Below are 20,602 nucleotides of genomic sequence, written 5' to 3' on the forward strand. Positions count from 1 at the left end.
AGAAAGACCTTATATACTAAGGTTAGATAGTGGTAAGAAAAAAAAATTAAGCAGGAAAGAGGGATAGGAAGTGTTGGGTTGGGAAAGCCTCATGAGAAGTTGACACTGGAATAACTGTTTCAAGGTAGTAGGGAAATGGTCTGCACAGAAATCTGGGGCACAGCAACCCAGTAGCATGTCCTGAGGTAGGAGTATACAGCCATTTCAAAAATTAGCAAGGTGGCCAGTGTAGAGTAGAATAAGCAAGTGGAAAAATAATAAAGATAAGGCCAGAGGGACAATAAAAGGCCATGTCAAAGAACTCTCTGAATCATGTTAAGGACTTTGGCTTTTACAGTAAATTAAAAAGGAATTCACTGGAGAACCTGGAAGAGAGGAGTGACAAGATTTGGCACTGTGATGAACCAGATCAGTCTACCTCTTATGTTTAAAGGAGACTAAAGGGAAGCAATTGTAAAAATAAAAAATTATAAGAATACATGTGAGAAATGGTGCTGGATTAAATTAGGGTGATAGTAGTGGGGTTAGTAAGAAGCAATCAGATCCTAGCTAGATACAGTTTGATGGTAGAGCTTTGTTTGGTTTGCTATGGATTAGATGTTGGGTATGAGAGAAAAATCAATCAAGGAGTTTGACTTGAAAACTAGAAGAACTGACAATAGGTTTATTTCATTCATTATAGTTTATTCTTTTTAAAAAGACAGGCAGGAAAGAAAAAAAGACATTATACGACATGTAATGTATTCCCCCTACTACTAAAACTTGTATGCAAATACCTAAAAATTACTATCAGATCACTTTAAACTAGCAGCCTTTTTTTTTTTTAAATAAAGTGAGAGAATAGAGCTCCTGGCTCATGCCAGGAGGGGACAAGAGAGCCCCAAACTAGCAGCTTTTAAGGAATGGCTTCTGAGTAACTTGTGAACTAAAGAGAAGCCTCCTCAGTTCTTACTTAGAATAAGAGAAGTCTTTATCAACAAAAGCTAGCTTTTTAACCACTTTAAAGGTCAAGAACTCAAGCAAAAATGGAATTCAGCTGAAATTAATCTTATCTATGCCACCCACAGCTTTCCAAATTTGGGCCAGGAGTTTAATCTCTCTAGTCCTATTTCCTCATTTGTATAAATGGCATGATACTTACATCATAAAATCACTGTACTGATTAACAAAATATCTATGAGGTACTCAGTACAATTCCTGATATATGATATGCAAAAATGGCAGAATACAAAGAGAATATGGAAAAATCTGCATCAATGATAGAATTGTGGGAAGAATGGAATCCACCCAAACTAAAAACTTTAAGGAATTCCTATTAGAAACATGCAGAATAGAACAAAGCAAGATAAAGACGGACTAACCATGCCACTTCCCAATAAAGGGATGAATTATCACAGAAATTATAAAAATAAAGAGAAAACCCTAACAAAACACCACTAACTCTTACCAATTTTAAAAGGCAAGAACACACCCAGAGTAGATTCTGGGAAAAACTGCAAACAATCTATTTACAACCTGCCAATCCATAGCATTCAAGGAGGATAAGCTAGATGATCTAAGCACAAGGATAGGCATCATAACAAGTATATGAATTGGCAGCCAGTCAAGCATTACACTGACACTTGAAATTTTATATCACCTCCAGAACTTTATACAGACCCCCCAAAATGTTTACAAACCCCCAAAACTTTATGGACCCCTGACACAATGGCATCATCAGAAAGGGGGAAGAAATCACAAATGGATTAAGCCCATGCTGGTGTGGCTCAATTTGCCTGCAGAACGAAAACACAATCAACTCTTACACATCAACATACAAGACCAAAATTTCAATAGGAAAAAAATGGGAAAGAATGTGAATTCCTAACTCACACAAGGGGAAAACACACTGCCTTTCAAGTATAGAGGAAGATGTTCCAACTCATGAATAATCAAAAAATGCAAACTAGAATAAAATAATACTTTATTACCATTAAATTATCAGAAAAATTGGGATACCAAGTATGTTGGGAGGGTATGGAGAAACAAGAATATTCAGAGATATTCTAGCAAGCAATCTACACTGAGTAATTATATACTTATGACCCCAGTAGTCCCACTCTTGAGATGATATATACCTGTAAATAGGTACAAGTACATATATCTACACATTTGAGTCCCTGAGTATATGTAAATGTGTACACGTGTTTGTGTATATGTGGCTGTGTATACATATATGTGTGCGTGTGTGTATATATATATAGCTAAGGGAAGCGTTCACATCTGTCAACATGGAATATGTATAAGGACACCTGCAACAAGCCAGACACTTGTTGGGAGTAGCAGGGAATTAAGAGGCAGCCTTAATGCTCATAATTACTAAAATAGAGAAATAAAACATGCTTGGATATATACTATAAAATGTCAAGCAACAGTCAGAAGGAATGAACTAAAGTTACATGGAGCAACATGGCTAGATGTTTTGACAAGTAAAAATAGAAATGAAAATGAGATATGTGACACAATACAATTTACATAAATTTAAAACATGTTATGTTCATACCTCACAGTGATATATATATTCAAAAAATATATATAAACCCCAAAAGAATAGGAAACCAAGAGAAGAGGTCAGGGAATAAGAAATGAAGTGGGGCAAGGAATGTAATCATCCTTATGCAATACAATCTAAGAATGTCATCAATAAGATAGATGTACCATTATATACTATGAAAAAGGGAACAACTCTGCCAATTAAGCTATGATAACAGCTTATCAGTTAGGAATTTTATTTTTTGCTTCTCTAAAAAGCTCTTTTAAACTTAAATGTTATCATATATCACTTTTGTGAAAAAAATACACATACACACAAATAAACAGAACTTCCCTAAATTCTTATTCTTCAGCATTTGATTTTTCTGAATCACTTTTTGACTAAGTCACTAATACCCATATTTTTCCACATAATATATTGTCCATTACTTTGTGAGGCAGCAATTATTAAGAGAATTCATAATAGAACTAAATGCTATTGGTACTGGGATGTTACACCAGGTTTAACATATAGCCAGCTAATCCACATCTGATGTCAGCTTTAGGAACATTGCTAACCATTCACCGCATCCCAGAATCTCCTCCACCCCTCACTCCCACATAGAAATATCTAGCAGAGGGAATAAAACAGAAATTCCTAGTTGTCCTAGAGATGTTCTTCCAATCTTCTAGAACCTATATTGAAGTTTTGAAGCAGGCATATTCTGTTTACATATCTGCACAAAATAACTGCCACCTGGCCAACAGGAACTTTTAAAAATTCCATCACCTATAAAACATAACCCAATTTTCATATATGTCAAAGTGTAAAGGAAGAAAAAAAGTTCAACTTAAAATCAAAGAAATATGACAAAACAAAGCAAAAAGAGAAAAGCTTTGGATGGGTCAACGGACAACATGAAACATGGTTTGTTCACTCTGCACTTGAGATCAAAATTTAACTACAAGCAGATTTTCTCTTACTGTATATGGGTAAAAAAATGGGTGGGGGAAGAATTAGGGGGGATAATGAAACAACTGCTTGCCTTCAGACCATGGACAGTGACAGCACAGACTGAGAGCTCTGGGGAGGGGGACCAATGAGCCACCACAGGCCCAGCTTTCTGCCTTCACAAAAACAGTCACAGACTCAAGGAAGAACACAGCAGAGCACCGCAATCTCACTGAGTTTAGGAAGAGTAAAGGGAAAAGAATTAACAGGGCAGGACACCAGAGAGGAGGAGCTACAAGGAAAAGGAATTCTAGAAACCTACACAGGGTTCTCCTCAAGTTTGTGCTGAATACTGGTCATATATGCCCAGGGTAAAATTTCACCAGATCAGTTAAAAACTGACCAGGGAGCTATAAAATACAGGACATTCAAGAGACCCCAGAAGAGTCATTAGTAGTGGAGCTAGTTAAGTCTAGCTCATAATGAAAATGGTGCCTCGTAATTCCCCATTTAAGAAAAAAAATCCTTAAACTTAAAAAAAAAAAATCCTCAAAAGGATCAAACTGATCTGCATGTAACTTAACTTCCTGCCAGAACAAATGCTCTTAAAGGAAGAAAACAAAATCCATCACTCAATAATGGGAAATTTTCAATGTCCACTATCCAATAAAAATATTAAACATATGAAATACCAGGAAAATGTGAACCATAAGCAGGAGAAAAAACAGTAAATATAAACAAAGAGATAGATAATAGAATTTGTAGACAAGGGTTTCAAAACATATCTTACAAATATGTTCAATGATTTAAAGGAACACATGAATAAAATGAGAAGGAAAATGGAAGATATATAAAGAAACAACTGGGACTCTAAAGTTGAAAAATACAGTAAGTATATATATATATATATATATATATATATATATATGTATTGCCTATATAGCAGAAGACATGGAAACCACAAGAGAAAGTAAAATGCAATTGCTAGAAATTTTAAAAACACAACATCAGAGAGAAAGGATTATTTCCATGGGCTCGTCAATACATGAAACACAAGTTAAGGAAAAAAGCAGTGAATCTGAAGATAGGATAGGTCAACAGACATTATCTAAATTAAAACACAAAGGGAAAAAGAAAAAAGAAAACAGACTACCCAAGAGATGCAGGAAATATCAGATGGCCTAACATGTGTAACTCAAGTCATAGAAAGAGACAAAGATAATGGATCAGAAAAAATAAATAGCTGATTTTTTTAAAATAATAAAACACATCATACGACACACCCAAGTAGCTCAGAAAACCCCAAAGAGAATTTTTAAAAATAAAAAGCGCCCTGACACACATACTACATTTAAACTGCTAAAACCAAAGATAAAAAATCTTAAAGGCAGTCATAGAAAAAAGACACATCACATAGAAGAAAGATAAGAATTATAGCACATGTAGTCAAAAAATAACAATAATAATAATAATGGAGTGACTTCTTTAAACTACAGTTGAATATGTGGGCATTAGAGACACCAACCACCAGCAAGTCAAAAATCTGCATGTAACTTCTGACTACCCAAAAATTTAACTACAAATAGCCTACTGTTGATTTTATGGTAGTAAATGATAAATAAACTAGTGTCTACATATATTTTAATGCATTCATGACGTATTTTCTTAATTTTTTTCAATATTTCTAGACCACGTGGTTCATCTATGAATTTTTTCAAATTATTACAGATCTCCAAAATACTTTCCAATATACTCGTTGAAAAAAAAAATCCATGTATGAGTGGACCTGTGCATTTCAAACCCATATTTTTCAAGGGTTAACTGTAGTGAAAGAAAAACTGTAAACTCAGGATTTACAGCCAACAAAAATATCTTTAAAAAATCAAAGTAAAATGATATCATTTTCAAACAAATGAAAAGAAGTCACTGTACACAGACCTTCACTACAAGATATAATAATGTAAGTTCCAGTGGTAGAAGAAATATAAAGCCAGACAGAAAATTTACACAATGAAATAAAGAGCTCTAAAAATGGTAACAATAAACATAAATATAAAATATATTTTCTCTTATGGTTAATCACCTCAAAACAGCAGAACAAACTCACAGTTGACTAAGGAACATAATAACATACCTAGAAACAATGAAAGCAGAACAGGAACACAGCAACAATACAAATGGAAATTATAATCTAATACTTCAAATGGACTGAAAGAAATAAAATGATTAAATCATTGGAAGAAAAAGAAAATGCACAACTAGAAAACCTCAGAAACCAGTTGTTAAGAAGAAAACATTATTTGAAAAGAGGTGAAAGAACTCAGGAAAGTTTAAGAAATAAAGAAAAAGAAGGAACACAGAAGCAAATAAGCATCATGGATAATAATTTAAGAGAAAATAAGATGGCTATAGTAGACATCTGATTTTGCAACCCCTTGTAGAACTTTGATATACTATAAAGCTGACCCCACTAGTTCCATTCAAATCACTATTACTAGTGATTATTTTGAACTTTTATTTTTTATTGTTTTATTAAAATAATGTTCTTCAACTGAATCTTGTGACATCACTTCCATACAACTGCCAAAATTAAGGGCAGATATACTGCATAACCTTAAGCCTGAGGAAAGGTTATCTATGTTATTTAATTGTGTTTAAAAACCAACAATACAGAACAGAAACAGAAAATTATTTTTAAAAATTTATTTTGTATTTATAAGGAAACATCATCTCAGTTAAGAAAGGGTCATATCACAATCAGTTTGACTCACAGGCTTCATTTTTATTCAATGCCCTATTTGTAATCCCCCTAATTTTTGTATTCGTTATCGGCTTCACAGGCAGTATTCAAACTTACAAATGGTACAAAGTATTATCTCAGAACTCTCCAATAAGATAAGCACATTGTATAATCCATGTATATTTTAGTACTGACACTAACTCCATAATGCTTATCAAAGTAGTATTGGTTCTAACTAACCAAATATTCAATCTTTCAAAGATTAAACTTTAAAAATCGTAACATTACCAAATAATTAGAGCCAGGCACAATCTAGATTCATTCAGGAAAACAAAGAGTGGTTACATCTTACCTAAATAATACCAAAGAACCACTTTGATATTTTGGTACCAAATGCCAAACCCTAGCAAATACCACCAGATTCTTTTGGCGATTTTATAGTTTACAGTGTCTTTCTACATGTATTACATGCTCTAAATCTCACAATACTATAATGGAATACTGCTGTATCTCAACTTGAAGAAACAGACTCCAAGTCAATCATTGCCCAAAGTTAAACTCAGGGTTTTTAAATCCAAGTCCAGTGCCCTTTGCCTCATGCTATGTTCTCAGAAGATAAAGGAATCAAATAATATGCATCACTGTGACTGAAAATTAAAATCACTATCAGCATATAGAAGACCTTGGAAAAAATTATTTCGAGTATGTTGAAATGTATATACACCCTTCAACCTTTCAAGAAGAAAGACATCCAGCAAAAGTCAGTAGCCACAGGAAGTTTCTTCTGTCCTCTGAAAATGTCCAAAACTTGGTATTTCTATAGCTTCCTTCCGTCCCTTCATTAGCAGTTGCGTGACCATCCCCAAGCCATCCTCCATTCTCAATTGGCCCTAACTGTATTCTGGACTGAAAGACAAATAAGTGAGTAAAAAGGAAAAAATAAACCTTAAATCCCTCCTGGACTGATAATACTTGATCCCCAGCACCAATCTTCCCAGGAGGCAGTTAAGCTCCAGCCTCTGTCCCATCACCTCACTCCTTTCTAATTTCATTTGATATGATAAAAAGACCTAAAAAACTTAAACGTCCCTTTTTTTCAAAACAAGAAATCAAATTTATTTGGCATTTTGTAAAGAGATTCCTCCCTAACATATCTCCATTATGAAACATTAGCACTGTCTAACACTGTTTAACACTGTCTTATGTCACAGATTCTATGAATAAGGACAGGAAAGGAGGGAAGAAAAGGAATAGAAGGCAAGCTTTTTAGACCCTATAATTTAATAATGCAATCTTAAGAGGTGGGGGGAAGGGTGGGATTCAGGGGCAGAACTTTAAAAAGGATGAGACCACTATGGGCTAGGAAAGAAAGGACACTATAGTAAATATCTCAAGTAATAGGCATGAAAAAATAAGCAGGGGTGTCAGTTTCTGGTATCCACAAAAAAAAAGTAGATTTGGTCAGGGAACCAAATATGACCAAGAAGTGCTACTACTGATTCCTCCCAGCATGAAAATCACCCCAATACATTCTCAGTCTCTTCCTGGACCTTATTCCATTCATGCATTCCCAAGGCTCCTACTCAAATAGAGCATCAGTTCTAACCACTATCAAAGGCTTGGAGTTGGAGAATTTTGTTTAGGCCTGTGTAGTTATAAAATAGCTGAAGCAATTAGAAATATCTCCTATAAACACTAGGACCAGACCTCATAGGAGCTGTAGTGTTGGATTCAGGGTACATCTAGAAACTCAGCACAGGAATATGGAATACAGATCTTCACTAGTGCTCTACCATAACGTAACTAACAGCATTTTCTTCTGCTTCTCAAGGATACCAGCTTGCAATACACAGCCCTTTAATTAAAATAGGCCAACTCAGGTGATTTTTTTTATTTCAAATTCCTAAGACAGAAAATATGATTGGCCCAAAATATGCTTTCAAGCAAACTCCAATGAGATGTAACTGCTGTAAGTCACACTTCAGAAGAAACCCATCACAGACCAATCACCTGGGGAAGAAGACATCAAGTCACAGAGAAGAAAACACAGATGCCTATATAGGAGGGGCTATAGAAACAGAAATTCTGTTATAAGGAGCATAAACAGAGGAGGTACCACATCTGAGAGACAACATCCCCATCATATTATCCAAGGGTGAAAGAAATCTCCTTTGGGAATGATTTCATGGAAGATGTGTCCCTTGTAACCCTATCTAGAGTTTTTAAAGTAACTTTGTAAAGAAATTGTTTCAGTAAGTTTTATTTTAAAAACACAGTAGAAAACAAAATATAATCTAATTAGTCTTCTATTATTGAACTTAAAATCCAAATACCACAAATAACATATACATCTCTACAGAAAATGCACTCAACAAAATGGTTTAAATTGGGACCACAACTTTTCTCTGAACTTTACAAGAAATATACTGTTAACTGCCCCAAGTAAACTACTGATGATCAAAACAGAACCTTTATAAAGTATTACAAAAATGGCCAATAAATCCATAAGAAGATCCTCAACATCACAAGTCAATAGGAAATAAAATCAAAACCAAAATGAGATAACTCTTTATACCCACCACACTGGTTATAAGTAAAAGAAAAATAATGCATGTTGGTGAGAATGTAGAGAAACTGAAAGCCTTGCACAGTGCTCATGGAAGTGTAAAACTGTGTAGCCTCTGTGAAAGTTTGGCAGTTCCTCAAAGTGTTAAACATAGAACTACTATATGATTTTAGCAATTATACTCCTAGGTAAATATGACAGAGCCTGGAAAACATTTTGTTCAAACAAAAACTTCTACACAAATATTTGTGGGAACATTATTCATAATAAATAAAAAATGGAAACAACCCACATGTTCATTAACCAATGAATGGATAAAGGAAATGTGGTCTATTGATTAAAATGGAATATTACTTAACCATAAAAAGGAATACACACTACAACACAGATGAACCTTAGAAACATTATGCTAAGTGAAGCGGGCAGACACAAAATACCACATACTGTGATTCTATTTATATGAAATGTCCAGATAGACAAATCTATAGTAACAAAGTAAATTAGTGGTTGCCAAGGAAAAAGGAAGAGGAGTGTGACTACTTAATGGTTAAACGGTTTCCTTTAGGTATGATGAAAATGTTCTTGAATTAGATAATGGTGATGGCTGCACAACACTGTGAATGTACAATCACTGAATTGTACACTTTAAGTGGTAAAATGGTAAATTTTATGATGCATGAACTTTACCTTATTTTTTAAAAATTGAGAACTTACACGTCTGGTCATGAGGGAGTAATGCAATGGATCCTACAAAATGGAAGCATTCTATTGAGAAATGTTTATATTGGACATGAAATGATGTAACATTATTCGAAGATAGAATGTGAGAAGTTAAAAACGGGAATTGTAAATCCTAGAGCAAGTACTCCTACCCAAACATACACACACCCCACACAACTATCACTAATATGTCAACAGTGGAAATAAAATTGGAATCTTAAAATACCCCATTAATCCAAAAGAAGGCAGGAAAAGAAGGAAAAAAGAGAGGAAAGGAATAAAAGGAACAAACAGAAAACAAAGAGCAAAAAAGATATATACAAAAAACCAAGCATATCATAATTATGGTAAAATGTAAAGTCTAACCAAACTAATTAAAAAGCAAATTGTCATATTAAATAAAAAAGACTCAACCATATGCTATCTATAAGAAAACTACTTTGAATATGAAGACAGATACAGAAGTAGCGAAGGACAAAAAAACAAAAACATGCCATGTAAACACAAAAAAGAAAGCTGGAGAGGCTATTTTAATATCAAACTAACTAGATCTCAGAATAAATACTACCAGGAATAAAGAGGGCCACTTCAAAATGATAAAATCAGTTCACTAACTCTAAATGTGTGCATCCTACTACTAACAGAGCTTCAAAATATGTGAAGCAAAAGCTGACAGAAAAGGAGACATAACCAAATCCACAATTATAGTTGAAATGGTTAAAGATGTTAACACTCTTCTTTCAGTAATTGATAGAACAAGTACACAAAAAAATAAATAGGGGTATACACAACTTAATACATCAACCAACTTGACTATTTGACCTTTATGAAATATACCAGCCTACACAGGGCAGAATGCTCATTTTTTTCAAATGCATATATGAACATTAACCAAGATAAAGCTTATAGTGGACTATGAAACAAGTCTTGATAAATTTAAAAGAACTGAATTCACAGAAATCATACTCTCTGAACAAAAGCTGAATTATATTAGAAATCAGTAACAGAATGATATACAGAAAATTATCATTTAGAAATTAAAACAACATATTTCTAAATAACCCATGGCTCAAATAAGAAATCACAATGGAAATGACAAAATATTTTGAACTGAATAAAAATTAAAAGGTGCAGGGATTGGAAAGGGAAAAGATAGGATTAAATGTTTTTCTTAGAGGAGGTGGCCAAAAATTCAATAATCTAATCTTCCAGAAACCAGAAAAATAAAATGAAACTCAAAATAGAAATAAAAATAAAACCAAAAATCAACAAAATAGAAAAGCCAGTCATTTGAAAAGATTAATGAAATTTATAATCCTCTAGTTACACTGTTCAGGGGGAAAAAAAGAGAAAACACACATTACCAGTATCAGAAATGAAAGGAGGGACATCCCTCCAAATCCTATAAACATTGAAAACATATGGAAATATGAACCTTATACCAGTAAGTTAAATACCTGGGGTGAAATGGACAATTCCCTTAGCAGACATACTACCAAAGTTCATTCAAGAAATAAAGAACCTGAAAAAGTCCTTTATCTGTTAAAGACACTGTAGTAGTAAGAAAACTCCCCAAAAAACCTATGGCTACACTGGTGAATTCTACCAAACACTTAAGAAGAAACATACCAATTCCATACAAACTGTTTCAGAAAATAGAGGAAATGACATTTTTCATCTCCTTTTAGAAGTCCAGCATTACCCTGTGTGATGGGCTGAATTATGCTCTCTTCCAAATTCCATATGTTGAAATCCTAGCTGTTAGCCAATACCTTAGGGTGTGACTATATTTGGAGATTGAGTAAAACCTCCTGAAAGAGGTAAGGTAAAATGAGGTCATATATGTGGGCCCTAATCCAATATGACTGGCGTCCTTATAAGCAGAGATTATGATGCAGACAACACACAGATCAAGGGGCGACCATGTTAAGATAAAACCAAGAAGGGGGCCATCACAGAGAGAAGCCTCAGGAGAACCCAAGCCTGCCAACACTTTGATCTTAGACTTCTAGCCTCTGAAACTAAGAATATCAATTTCTATTGTTTAAGCCACCAATATATTATGTATGGCAGACCTTGCAAACTAACACACCCTGATACCAAAACAAAACAATAAAATCATAGACCAGTGTCACTCATGAACAAAAATGCAAAAATTCACATTTAAAAATTAGTAGATAGGGCATACAGATTGGAAAGAAGTAAAACTGTCTTGATTTGCAGAAATGATTGTCTTCTCAGAAAATCCCACAGATTCTGCCCAAAAAATACCAGAACTAGTAAATTAATTTAATAATTCACCGGATACAAAGTCAACATGCAAAAATAAATTTTATTTCTCTATATTAACAACAATTAGAAAGTGAAATTAAAATATTTACAACATCAAAAACATGAAATAGAAATGTTTTATAGTTTTAATTCATTGTTAAAAGAAATTAAATACCTAAAATAACTGGAGAAATATACAATGTTGATGGTTCAAAGATTCAATACAGTTAAAATGCCAAATTCTCCCAAATTGAGCCACAGACTCAAAGTAACTCAAATTAAAATCCTAGTATGCATTTTAGAAAAAGTGATGAGCTAATTCTAAAATGTATGTAGAAATGTAAAGGACCTAAATAACCAAAATGACTTTGAAAAGGAGGAACAAAATTACACTGATTTCAAAAGTTACTATGATGATATAATTATCAACACTATGTCATATTAGTATAAGGATAAGCATATAGATCAATGGAACAGAATAAAAACTCCAGAAATAAACTTACATGGTTAATTAATCTTTGAGAAAGGTTCCAAGAAAATTAAATGAATATAGATGGTCTTTTCAACAAATGGATACTAGAATATATAATAACTACATATCAAGTAGAGGGGATAAATCTTCAACTCTTACCAAATACAGTACATATAAACTAGCATGAAATGAACATAAACCTAACCACAAGAAAACTTATACTACCAGAAGAAAATATACAAGAAAATCTTTTGTGACTTCGTGTTAGACAACAATTTCTTAGAAGACAAAACTCATAAACCATAAAATGAACAATCGATAAGTTGGATTTAAAACGTAAAACTTTTGCACTCCTAAATATACTTTTAAGAACATAAAAGGGTAAGCAAGAGACTGGGAGAAAATATAACAATACAGAGGACTGACAAAATGCTTGTAACCAGCACATATAAACCTTACAATTCAAGACAAACAAAAGGAAAATGACCTTCATTTCCTTAACTATAAGATAGAAATTATAAAAGTATCTGTATCAAAAAGTTGTGAAGATTGAATAATGTTAAAACCCTAAAACAGTGCCTGGCAAATAATAACCACTTATTATTGGAGCTACGTATTATTTATTATTGTATGTGTACTGAACCAACTGTTAGTACACCACATTCAATCTTCCCTTTAGAGGGGACTTGGCATTTATGAACTTTTGAGTTTCAAGTATTTAAAAGCCCCCTAAATAATTATCTGTAACTGTTACTAAACCCACTTTATCCCATTATCTCTATTTAAGCCAAATGCCCTTCCTTGAACTAATACTGAGTCCAGGGAATTATAATGCACTACATTACTTGAGCCTGGTATCATGTGTTTCAACTCTGAATTTGGGGAAGAGCACCCACCCCAAACCACAGACTAGAAGGATAGGATGGGTTCCTAAAAGTATTATCAGAAATACAATGAACAGAAATCAGACTACCTATTTAAACCTACTTCTCTATATAAAGAAACAAAATCAAACCTTGAAACTTAATTATGCAAAATGAAAGGACAATTAACCTATACTAGGATATGAAAAGTTACTCTCAGTTAAAGTATTATTTGAGATAGTAGAGACCTATACAAAAAGAACCTTGTACATACATATATGAAGAAAGAGGGCAAAGAACAAATAAGACAGAGAGCAAAGATGGGGAAACACCACATGTAAAAACAAGTTAAGAAATTAAGAAGCATTTTATGTTGCATAATATACATTTTAGCAGGAAAGAGAATATTAAATCCAGTCAAAGCTTTTCTTCCCAAGCTGCAGAAACTTTGAGGAAAAGGGTACAGGCTAAAATTATTTAAAACAGAAATAAATCACTATCAAGAATAACATATACATGCATGGTGAAAACATTTGAGCAAGAACACTTAAGATTGTAGTTACTTTAGTCAATAGCAATTCTTAGATGGAGTATGATCAACTAAGTAATGCTGGTGTATTATCAGGAAAGGTCTGTAAAAGGAAAATGTACCTACTAATCAACACGTTATTTAATAATGAACTACTACTGCACATGTACCTCCCTCTCAATTTACACACCCCAATTAATAGTCTTTCGTATCCTGCTTCATTTACTCTACCATTTTATTTACCCAAGTCTTCTGCTGACAATGATGCTGATGACACACCATCTGATTGCCAGGACCCTAAGAACTATTTGACATCTTCTGCAGAGTATCTTTCATTAGCACCATCCAAATGGAAGACGTATTTATTATAAAGCTATAAAGCAAAAAAAATTACTGAATTTGTTTTGCAAATCCAAGGAAGTTCTTGACTGATGTTACTGTAACAATGTAATGAATTCTGAAGTTTATTTCAATAGTTGAATATGCTTTAACAGCACTTGAAACTAAACATTTAGTCCTATTCATAAGCGCACTTCAGTTTAAAAAGTCCACTTAAATCTTCCACTTACTTTCCTATCACAGGGGAAATTATATTCCAGAAGTCAGTGACTTTTAAAACTTTTTCACCCTGATACTCAGTTAAGACATACATTGCGCATATGTTGTACATAAATACATAACCAAGTCTCATGAAACAAACTTTATCATGACAGACTTTTTATCTATTTTATTTCACTTTTTAACAGTTTGAAAAACATAGTTATAGTAAGTAGCAAGAAAGGTCAATAGGTTTCATCTTTAGTGCTTAATGTGATTGACACATAATGGCTGTCTAGACTGCTATGTTGAGGACTGAGAGACTCCGTCTGAAATCAGAAGAGTATTTAACAACACCTGCTATGGTACTAAGAAAAGCAATGATGCCAGGATATGATACTATAATTATGTGATTAAAAGTCTTTCTTCCCATTAAATTGTGAGCTCCTTCAGGATAGAGAGTCTATTATTAATAGTTTGACAGAGAGGCAGTCACCTATTTATTAAGTGGTAGATTTATTTAAGGTAGATCTTTTCTACTTTTTACTAAGCAGATTAGAATTACCCTTCCCACAAGGAGCTTACTATCTACTGCTGCAACTTAGAGAAAAATCTATCCAACTTCAAGCTAAATCTTACTCTCTCCTGTACTAAAGATTCTCCATCTATAAAACACTATTAGAATTATCTGCAACTTGATAGTACTTTGAACACTTTGCATGAAAGAAATAGTAAAACAAAACCTGTTAAGTCCCTAAAATGTCCATCAATTCTGCAATTAAATATAAACTTACTTTCAAATATGACGTTAAGTCGAGAGGCCAGTGTGTTACTGAAAATTAGGGAATCTGACTTTTTAAAAATCAACTCTCCTCAAACGGGAAAGAAGACAAGTCATTAGTACCAGGGGAGCTTCTGCAAACTATACTGCCCACTCTAACCTCTAACTCTGATGTCCTCAGGATGTGGGTAGGCAGACAGGCAGGGAGAGGGTGGAGTTAGGGATAATAAAAGCATTTATCTCACGTGATTATGAAACAGCTGTTACCCTGCAACCTACCACATCTAAAAACAAACAGGCTAACTACATGTACTCAGATTTATAGACCTGAAATTTTCTAAGTCCATGCGAAGAAAACACTAAATTGAGAAATGGAGGATCTGAGTTCTCATTTTGCCTCTTTGCTGTCCATTATGAAACAGTTTCTTAATGTCTCTGTACCTCAATGGGAACACAATTATATTAGTATTCCAATATTAAAATTGGAAGCTCTATAAAATTTCACAGAACTGTTCTAAGTTTAAAATATGAAATATAAATGTATTTTTTAAATGTGATTAGTGAGGGAATTATCATCGGTATTCAAACTTCATCCTCATTTAGGTAGAAGAGCATAGAGTAATTTGGGCTGGTTCACAGTTTGTTCTTGCATATAAAACAAGACCAGTCACCCACAGACAGTAAGAAAAAAAAGGATACCTTGAGCCTTGCCTAATCCATACCTTCCCACCCCAAAAGCTTGGCCAAATCAAATCTGCTTGAGAACAGGGAAAATAAATTCCTATTAATGAATTCTTCAGAATATTCAACCTAACCAGAAAAAGAAATAGTGGACTTGGAAATTGAAAAAATCAGAATTTTTAAATAAAGACTCTCACTGGACATTTTCACATTAGACTAAAGCAGAAAACCACAGAGACTAGTTTGAAGTTTTTAAAAATTAAGTGACTAATATAAATTTTGATAATCTTACTCCAACAAAAAAAATCAGTGCCAGCTGCTTATACACCCCCTCACTTTCCAATTTCCTATAAAATGGCCTAGTAAGTACAAAGAAACTCATATGGTATCTCACAGTGAGTGACAAATAAATATCTACTGAATCAATGACTGATTCCCTTATTTCCCATACATTTTAAACTATGTTAGTGTACCTATATGGATGCTGTTATGTTGTTTTATTTTAGCTCACTGAAAATTGAAATGCAAATGGTGGCTAAAAAGACAAATTCTGCAAACCCTTACTTTGTTTCACTAGCTTCTACTTTATCATATGGCACTCTCTACTGGGTACAAGCACAAACACCTCTTAGACCCAACCATAAGCTGCTTAAATTATTTATAAGTAACAATCATGATTACAGCCCAGTTTCAATGAAAAATGAATTTGTTATGAATGCAGAATAATTTAAGACAAAAGCAAAGATATAAAAGCATTTTTACTGAACTAGAAACTGGAAGTCTAATCAGTAACTTCCTACAGTTACAACTTCTAGCCTATCATATTTGTTGACATGAACTTAAATCACCTTCAACCCTGAAGTGAATCAACTTTCCCTATACTAATAGTGCAAGCCAACTTCCTACATCACTAATAGTGTACGTCTATCAACAATTTCCTCCAGAGGAAAAGCACAAAATCCACCAGTCCTCACTCGGCTAAAAGCAATTCCTTCTCAAAATCCTACCATTTGGATTGGGTTTTTAATCTAATGAAAATCCTAAAACATTTTCAGCCAACACCTCTGTGACAAAAATAATTGTGTACTACTTACTGGGTGTCATTCAAGATGCCAACTATGACAAGATGCCTAATACCTAGCGTTTCTCAAATCAGAAATTCTAAGATACTCTGTGTCTACAAGCTGTAGTACACATCTGAAACACAGATGACATTTTAACAAATGTGGTTCCCTCTTTCATGACGTTCAGTTGAGAAGCGGACTTCTTTGTGACTTTCTTGACGAGTGTCAACAGATTTAAAAGCGGCCTACCTTTTCAAGTGGAAGATTTACAATACACACGATGGAGACTTACATTAAAAACTACCTCCCCTTAAAACACTCATACCCACGTTTAGGGCACCATCTGCCATACTTTCAATAAACAAATTATGACCAGAGCATCCCAGGAAGCTTAATCCTCTACCTTCAGCAAGTTTAATTCACTTCAACAGGAACGACAGAGTGCCTAGTTCCCCAGACAGCCAGAAGAGCCGAGGCCCAATCTACTTACCCAACTTTCTCCTTTTGTGCACAGCCATGTATGTGACCTTCCATCTCGCCCCCTCCCCGCTCATTATCCCCTAAACGCCCTTCACTTCAGCACTTACCTCTTGGGACCCCCACCCCTCCTCGGGCCGCCAGCATTCCCCCGTCCCTCACCATCACCCACCAGCCGGGTGGTCTCCGCAAACGCTCGAATCCCTCTGCAGACCTCGCCTCACCACCAAACAGACCGCCCTTCCGCCAGACCCCACCTGCCCGAACAGCACCAACTCAAAACTGAGCAGGGGGAGGGCGCCGCTCTTCAGACCCACCACACGAAGTCGTTGCTTTTGTCCTCGTAGGAGTTGATGAGCCCGTTGCACAGCGGGGCGAGCAGAGGTCGCTTCCGGCTACCGCCGCCGAGGCTGGAGCTGCCGCCTCCTACGCCAGCGCTGGGCCTGGCCGCGCAGCTGAGCCGAGACAGGCCCGCGGACACCGCCCCGCCGCCGCTGCCAGACACGGCGGCCGCCACCAACACGGGCCGCCCCGGGCCCCCGAGGACGCCCGAGCCCGCCGCCTGGGCCGCCCCGCCGGATCCCAGCGCCGCCGCCGAGGCCGCCACGGAAGGGGGCGACGGCGAAGAGGACAAGGACGACGACGCGGAAGTCACCGAGGAGGCCGCCGAGGATCCAGGGCTGGTCCCGGCTGAGCCCGACCCGGCCTGGCGGCTCCCGGACATCGTGACTCCCTCCCCTCCGGCCGGGCGCTCGGAGGAGAGGGACCGCGACCGCGATCCGCCGCCGCCTCCCCTCCCCTCAGCCTCAGTGCATCCTAAGGACGCGCGCCGAGCCGGGAGGTGGGGCTGAGGAACAATAAAGTTGATTTTTTTAAGGCAGCCACACAACAGCGTCCGACGGGAGGGGGCGGAGAAAACTAATAAAGCTGAGCAGAATCCACTACCGCTCTAGAGGCCGCCGCCGCAGCAGCAGCCAACTGGAGCGCGCCGTGGGTTGGCCGTGCGCGCGCGCGAGCAGCGGAAGGGGCGGGAGCGGCGGGGGATACAACGGAGGCCGCGGCCGGGCGTCGCTCCGACACGCACGGCGCGCCCTAGACGACGGCGGCGGCCTAACAACGACCGCCGTCCTCGTAGAGAGCTGTTAGGCGGGCAGGCAGTCCTAATAAGTAAAAGGGCTGTCGAGAGTGTGATGAATGGTGGGACTGGCGCAATGGTTTGGAGGAGAGTAGGGTAGCGCTCAGAGAGCGGCTGCGCACGCGCGCCTGGACGCCCACCCTCCCGGGTTACCCAAGGTACCCGCTCCCAGGCAAGAGCGGCGCTGCGCTGACTACCGTACTACGCCTGCGCGGTGGCGAGCGGCCTTCCTAAACACGAAGAAGCGCAGTCCCTGTGTCCTAAGAGGCTGGCGGTGACCTAGTGGCGATTATACGACAGGTGCTTCCGAATCGGCCCTTGGAGGCCCTGGAGGCTGGAACACACGGAAAGAACCCGGAAACTCGGAGCAGTTGAGAAGAGCTCTGGACTGAGAGTCGAGGACTCCGGGTGGCCTGTTCTTAAGCTGGCCTACAGTATTGGGAGTAAAGATAAACTCATCAAGTAGTGCTTCGTTAATTTGCTAATATCGTACCAATTTTATGGAGTCGACCATGATCTCACTCATGTATTTTGAAAAGTTATTTGCCAAGTTAAGCAAAACAACGGAAAAACAAACTGCTCAATCAGAACAGCACAGTCATAACCTCGGTTTAATGTGATTCCGATATAATTCTAGCACAAACTAAGGAAACCTATCAGTTAATAGCACCGGAAAACGCAATGTCTGGTAAGCTCTCTGAAATAGTAAAAATTGATTACAGATTTTCATTTTCCATTTTAAGAATGACCAAGCGTCTGGGGTATGTAAATTAAAAACAACTGAACTGAAACTGTCAGTTTCAGTATCTTTTCCAACTCTTATCATTCTGAGACTCTTAGAGGAAATGATCCGAAATTTCTGTCCTGCGTACTGAAGACAATAGGGGCAACTAGAGCCTTCCCTGAGCAGTCGGCCCATGCTGAGGGGATGGGCAGGCCCAGGGAAGGACCTAGATGCAGATCCAGCAACAAAATCGCCGTTCACCTGGGCAGTGAACCGTCATAAGTCTGCCATCTCCCTAACTCTTCCTTAGTCGCTCACCCTGCTGTTCCCAGCTCAGGTTTCTGCTCAGAATAAAAACATAGGAAGGGGCTTATCCGATTTCCAAGAACTATGCCCCTTGTATGACCACTGCTGTAGTTTTGTAAAACTACAGTATTACCAGGCTCTCTCACCTCGCCTTAGGGTATCTCCATATCAATAGGTGTTTCCTAGGGGTGGAGAGAATCGTTCATCTCCATATCAATAGGTAAAGGGGGAGTGAGGACACATCTGGACCAGAGAAGTTGAGTGGGGTTCCTTTTTGCAGCCCGGTCAAGAGACATGGGCAAGCAGAAGTGGAGGACTGCTTGTAAGCAGTATGCAGGTTTCTCCCACTTTATTTCTTCCTTTGACTGATTTTGGTTTCAAAGGTATTTTGCCCCGGGCTGGGAAAATATTTTCCCCTCCGGAGTTAATTGCACTGTCCCATCCCTTGTTTAAATTCACTTTCAAGACCCAAGTGAAGTGTGTAGACTTACTCCTTGGCAGAGATAGTAGCATCTTCATTTGTGCTCCTAGGATATTTTGTAGCATTCATAACATTTGTATTTTTGTATTTTGTTACTGTATAGAACATTTGTAACATTGTGTTAGTTTATATATGATTTTCCTCCAGCAACCTGTCAGCTCCAGCTTTGTATTCCCAGCAAACAGTACCTGGCCTTATTAAATATTTATTTACTGACAAAGGAATAAAGCAATTTATCTCATTTTTATTTTAACTATTTGCTTAAAGTTTGTCTTTCCAACTAAACTGTAAGCTCCATGAAAGGTAGGACTATTTTGGTTCTCAGTGGGCACTCAGTAATTTCTTGAAGGAATGCATAAATAAATGACTGCAAAGAATTTGTTAAATATTTTTGAACATTAATGTAGACCTGGATTAGGCAAGAGAGAGAAAAAAGTATATAAAACATTGCTCCTACGTTCAGGAAGCTTGTGGAATAATAGAAAAATACATAAAAATATAAGTATTGTTACCAAGGAGCACATGCTGAATGCTTAATATGTTAGGCAGGAAAATAGATATGAGCGGGGTGGAAAGAGAACAAAGTCAGTAAAGCCCCCTAGAAAAGACTCAGTTAACCAGTTAAAACTAGAAAGCCAGAAAAGACTCAGAGTTAAAGTTAAATCAGTTAAAGCTCAAAAGGTCAAGAGCAACTTGGCCTTAAGTGTTTGAATATTCCCCAGATAAGGAAAAGTATCTGAGCATGGCCCATGTCTTCATTGTGTCAATTAGATCATTATAAGATTTACTCTA

The 20,602-nt window shown here is 36.7% G+C and overlaps 1 protein-coding gene across 6 annotated transcripts in view; it reads right to left on the minus strand.

Annotated features, from left to right (window-relative positions):
* COP1 (COP1 E3 ubiquitin ligase) overlaps positions 1-18,140 on the minus strand; it is a 214,678-nt gene extending 196,538 nt beyond the window's left edge. For 3 of the 6 annotated variants that reach the window (XM_036918083.2, XM_036918081.2, XM_036918079.2), the window contains exon 1: positions 17,482-18,139. In XM_036918083.2, coding sequence (XP_036773978.1) covers positions 17,482-17,888 — 407 coding nt within the window. In that variant the 5' untranslated portion in view covers positions 17,889-18,139. Of the gene's footprint in view, positions 1-17,481 lie in introns of all 6 variants that reach the window. The other 3 variants (XM_036918080.2, XM_036918082.2, XM_036918084.2) reach the window with 3 other exon arrangements.
* Positions 18,141-20,602: the final 2,462 nt, after the last annotated feature.

This window comes from Manis pentadactyla, chromosome 9 (assembly GCF_030020395.1).
Source record: "Manis pentadactyla isolate mManPen7 chromosome 9, mManPen7.hap1, whole genome shotgun sequence".
Lineage (NCBI taxonomy): Eukaryota > Metazoa > Chordata > Mammalia > Pholidota > Manidae > Manis > Manis pentadactyla.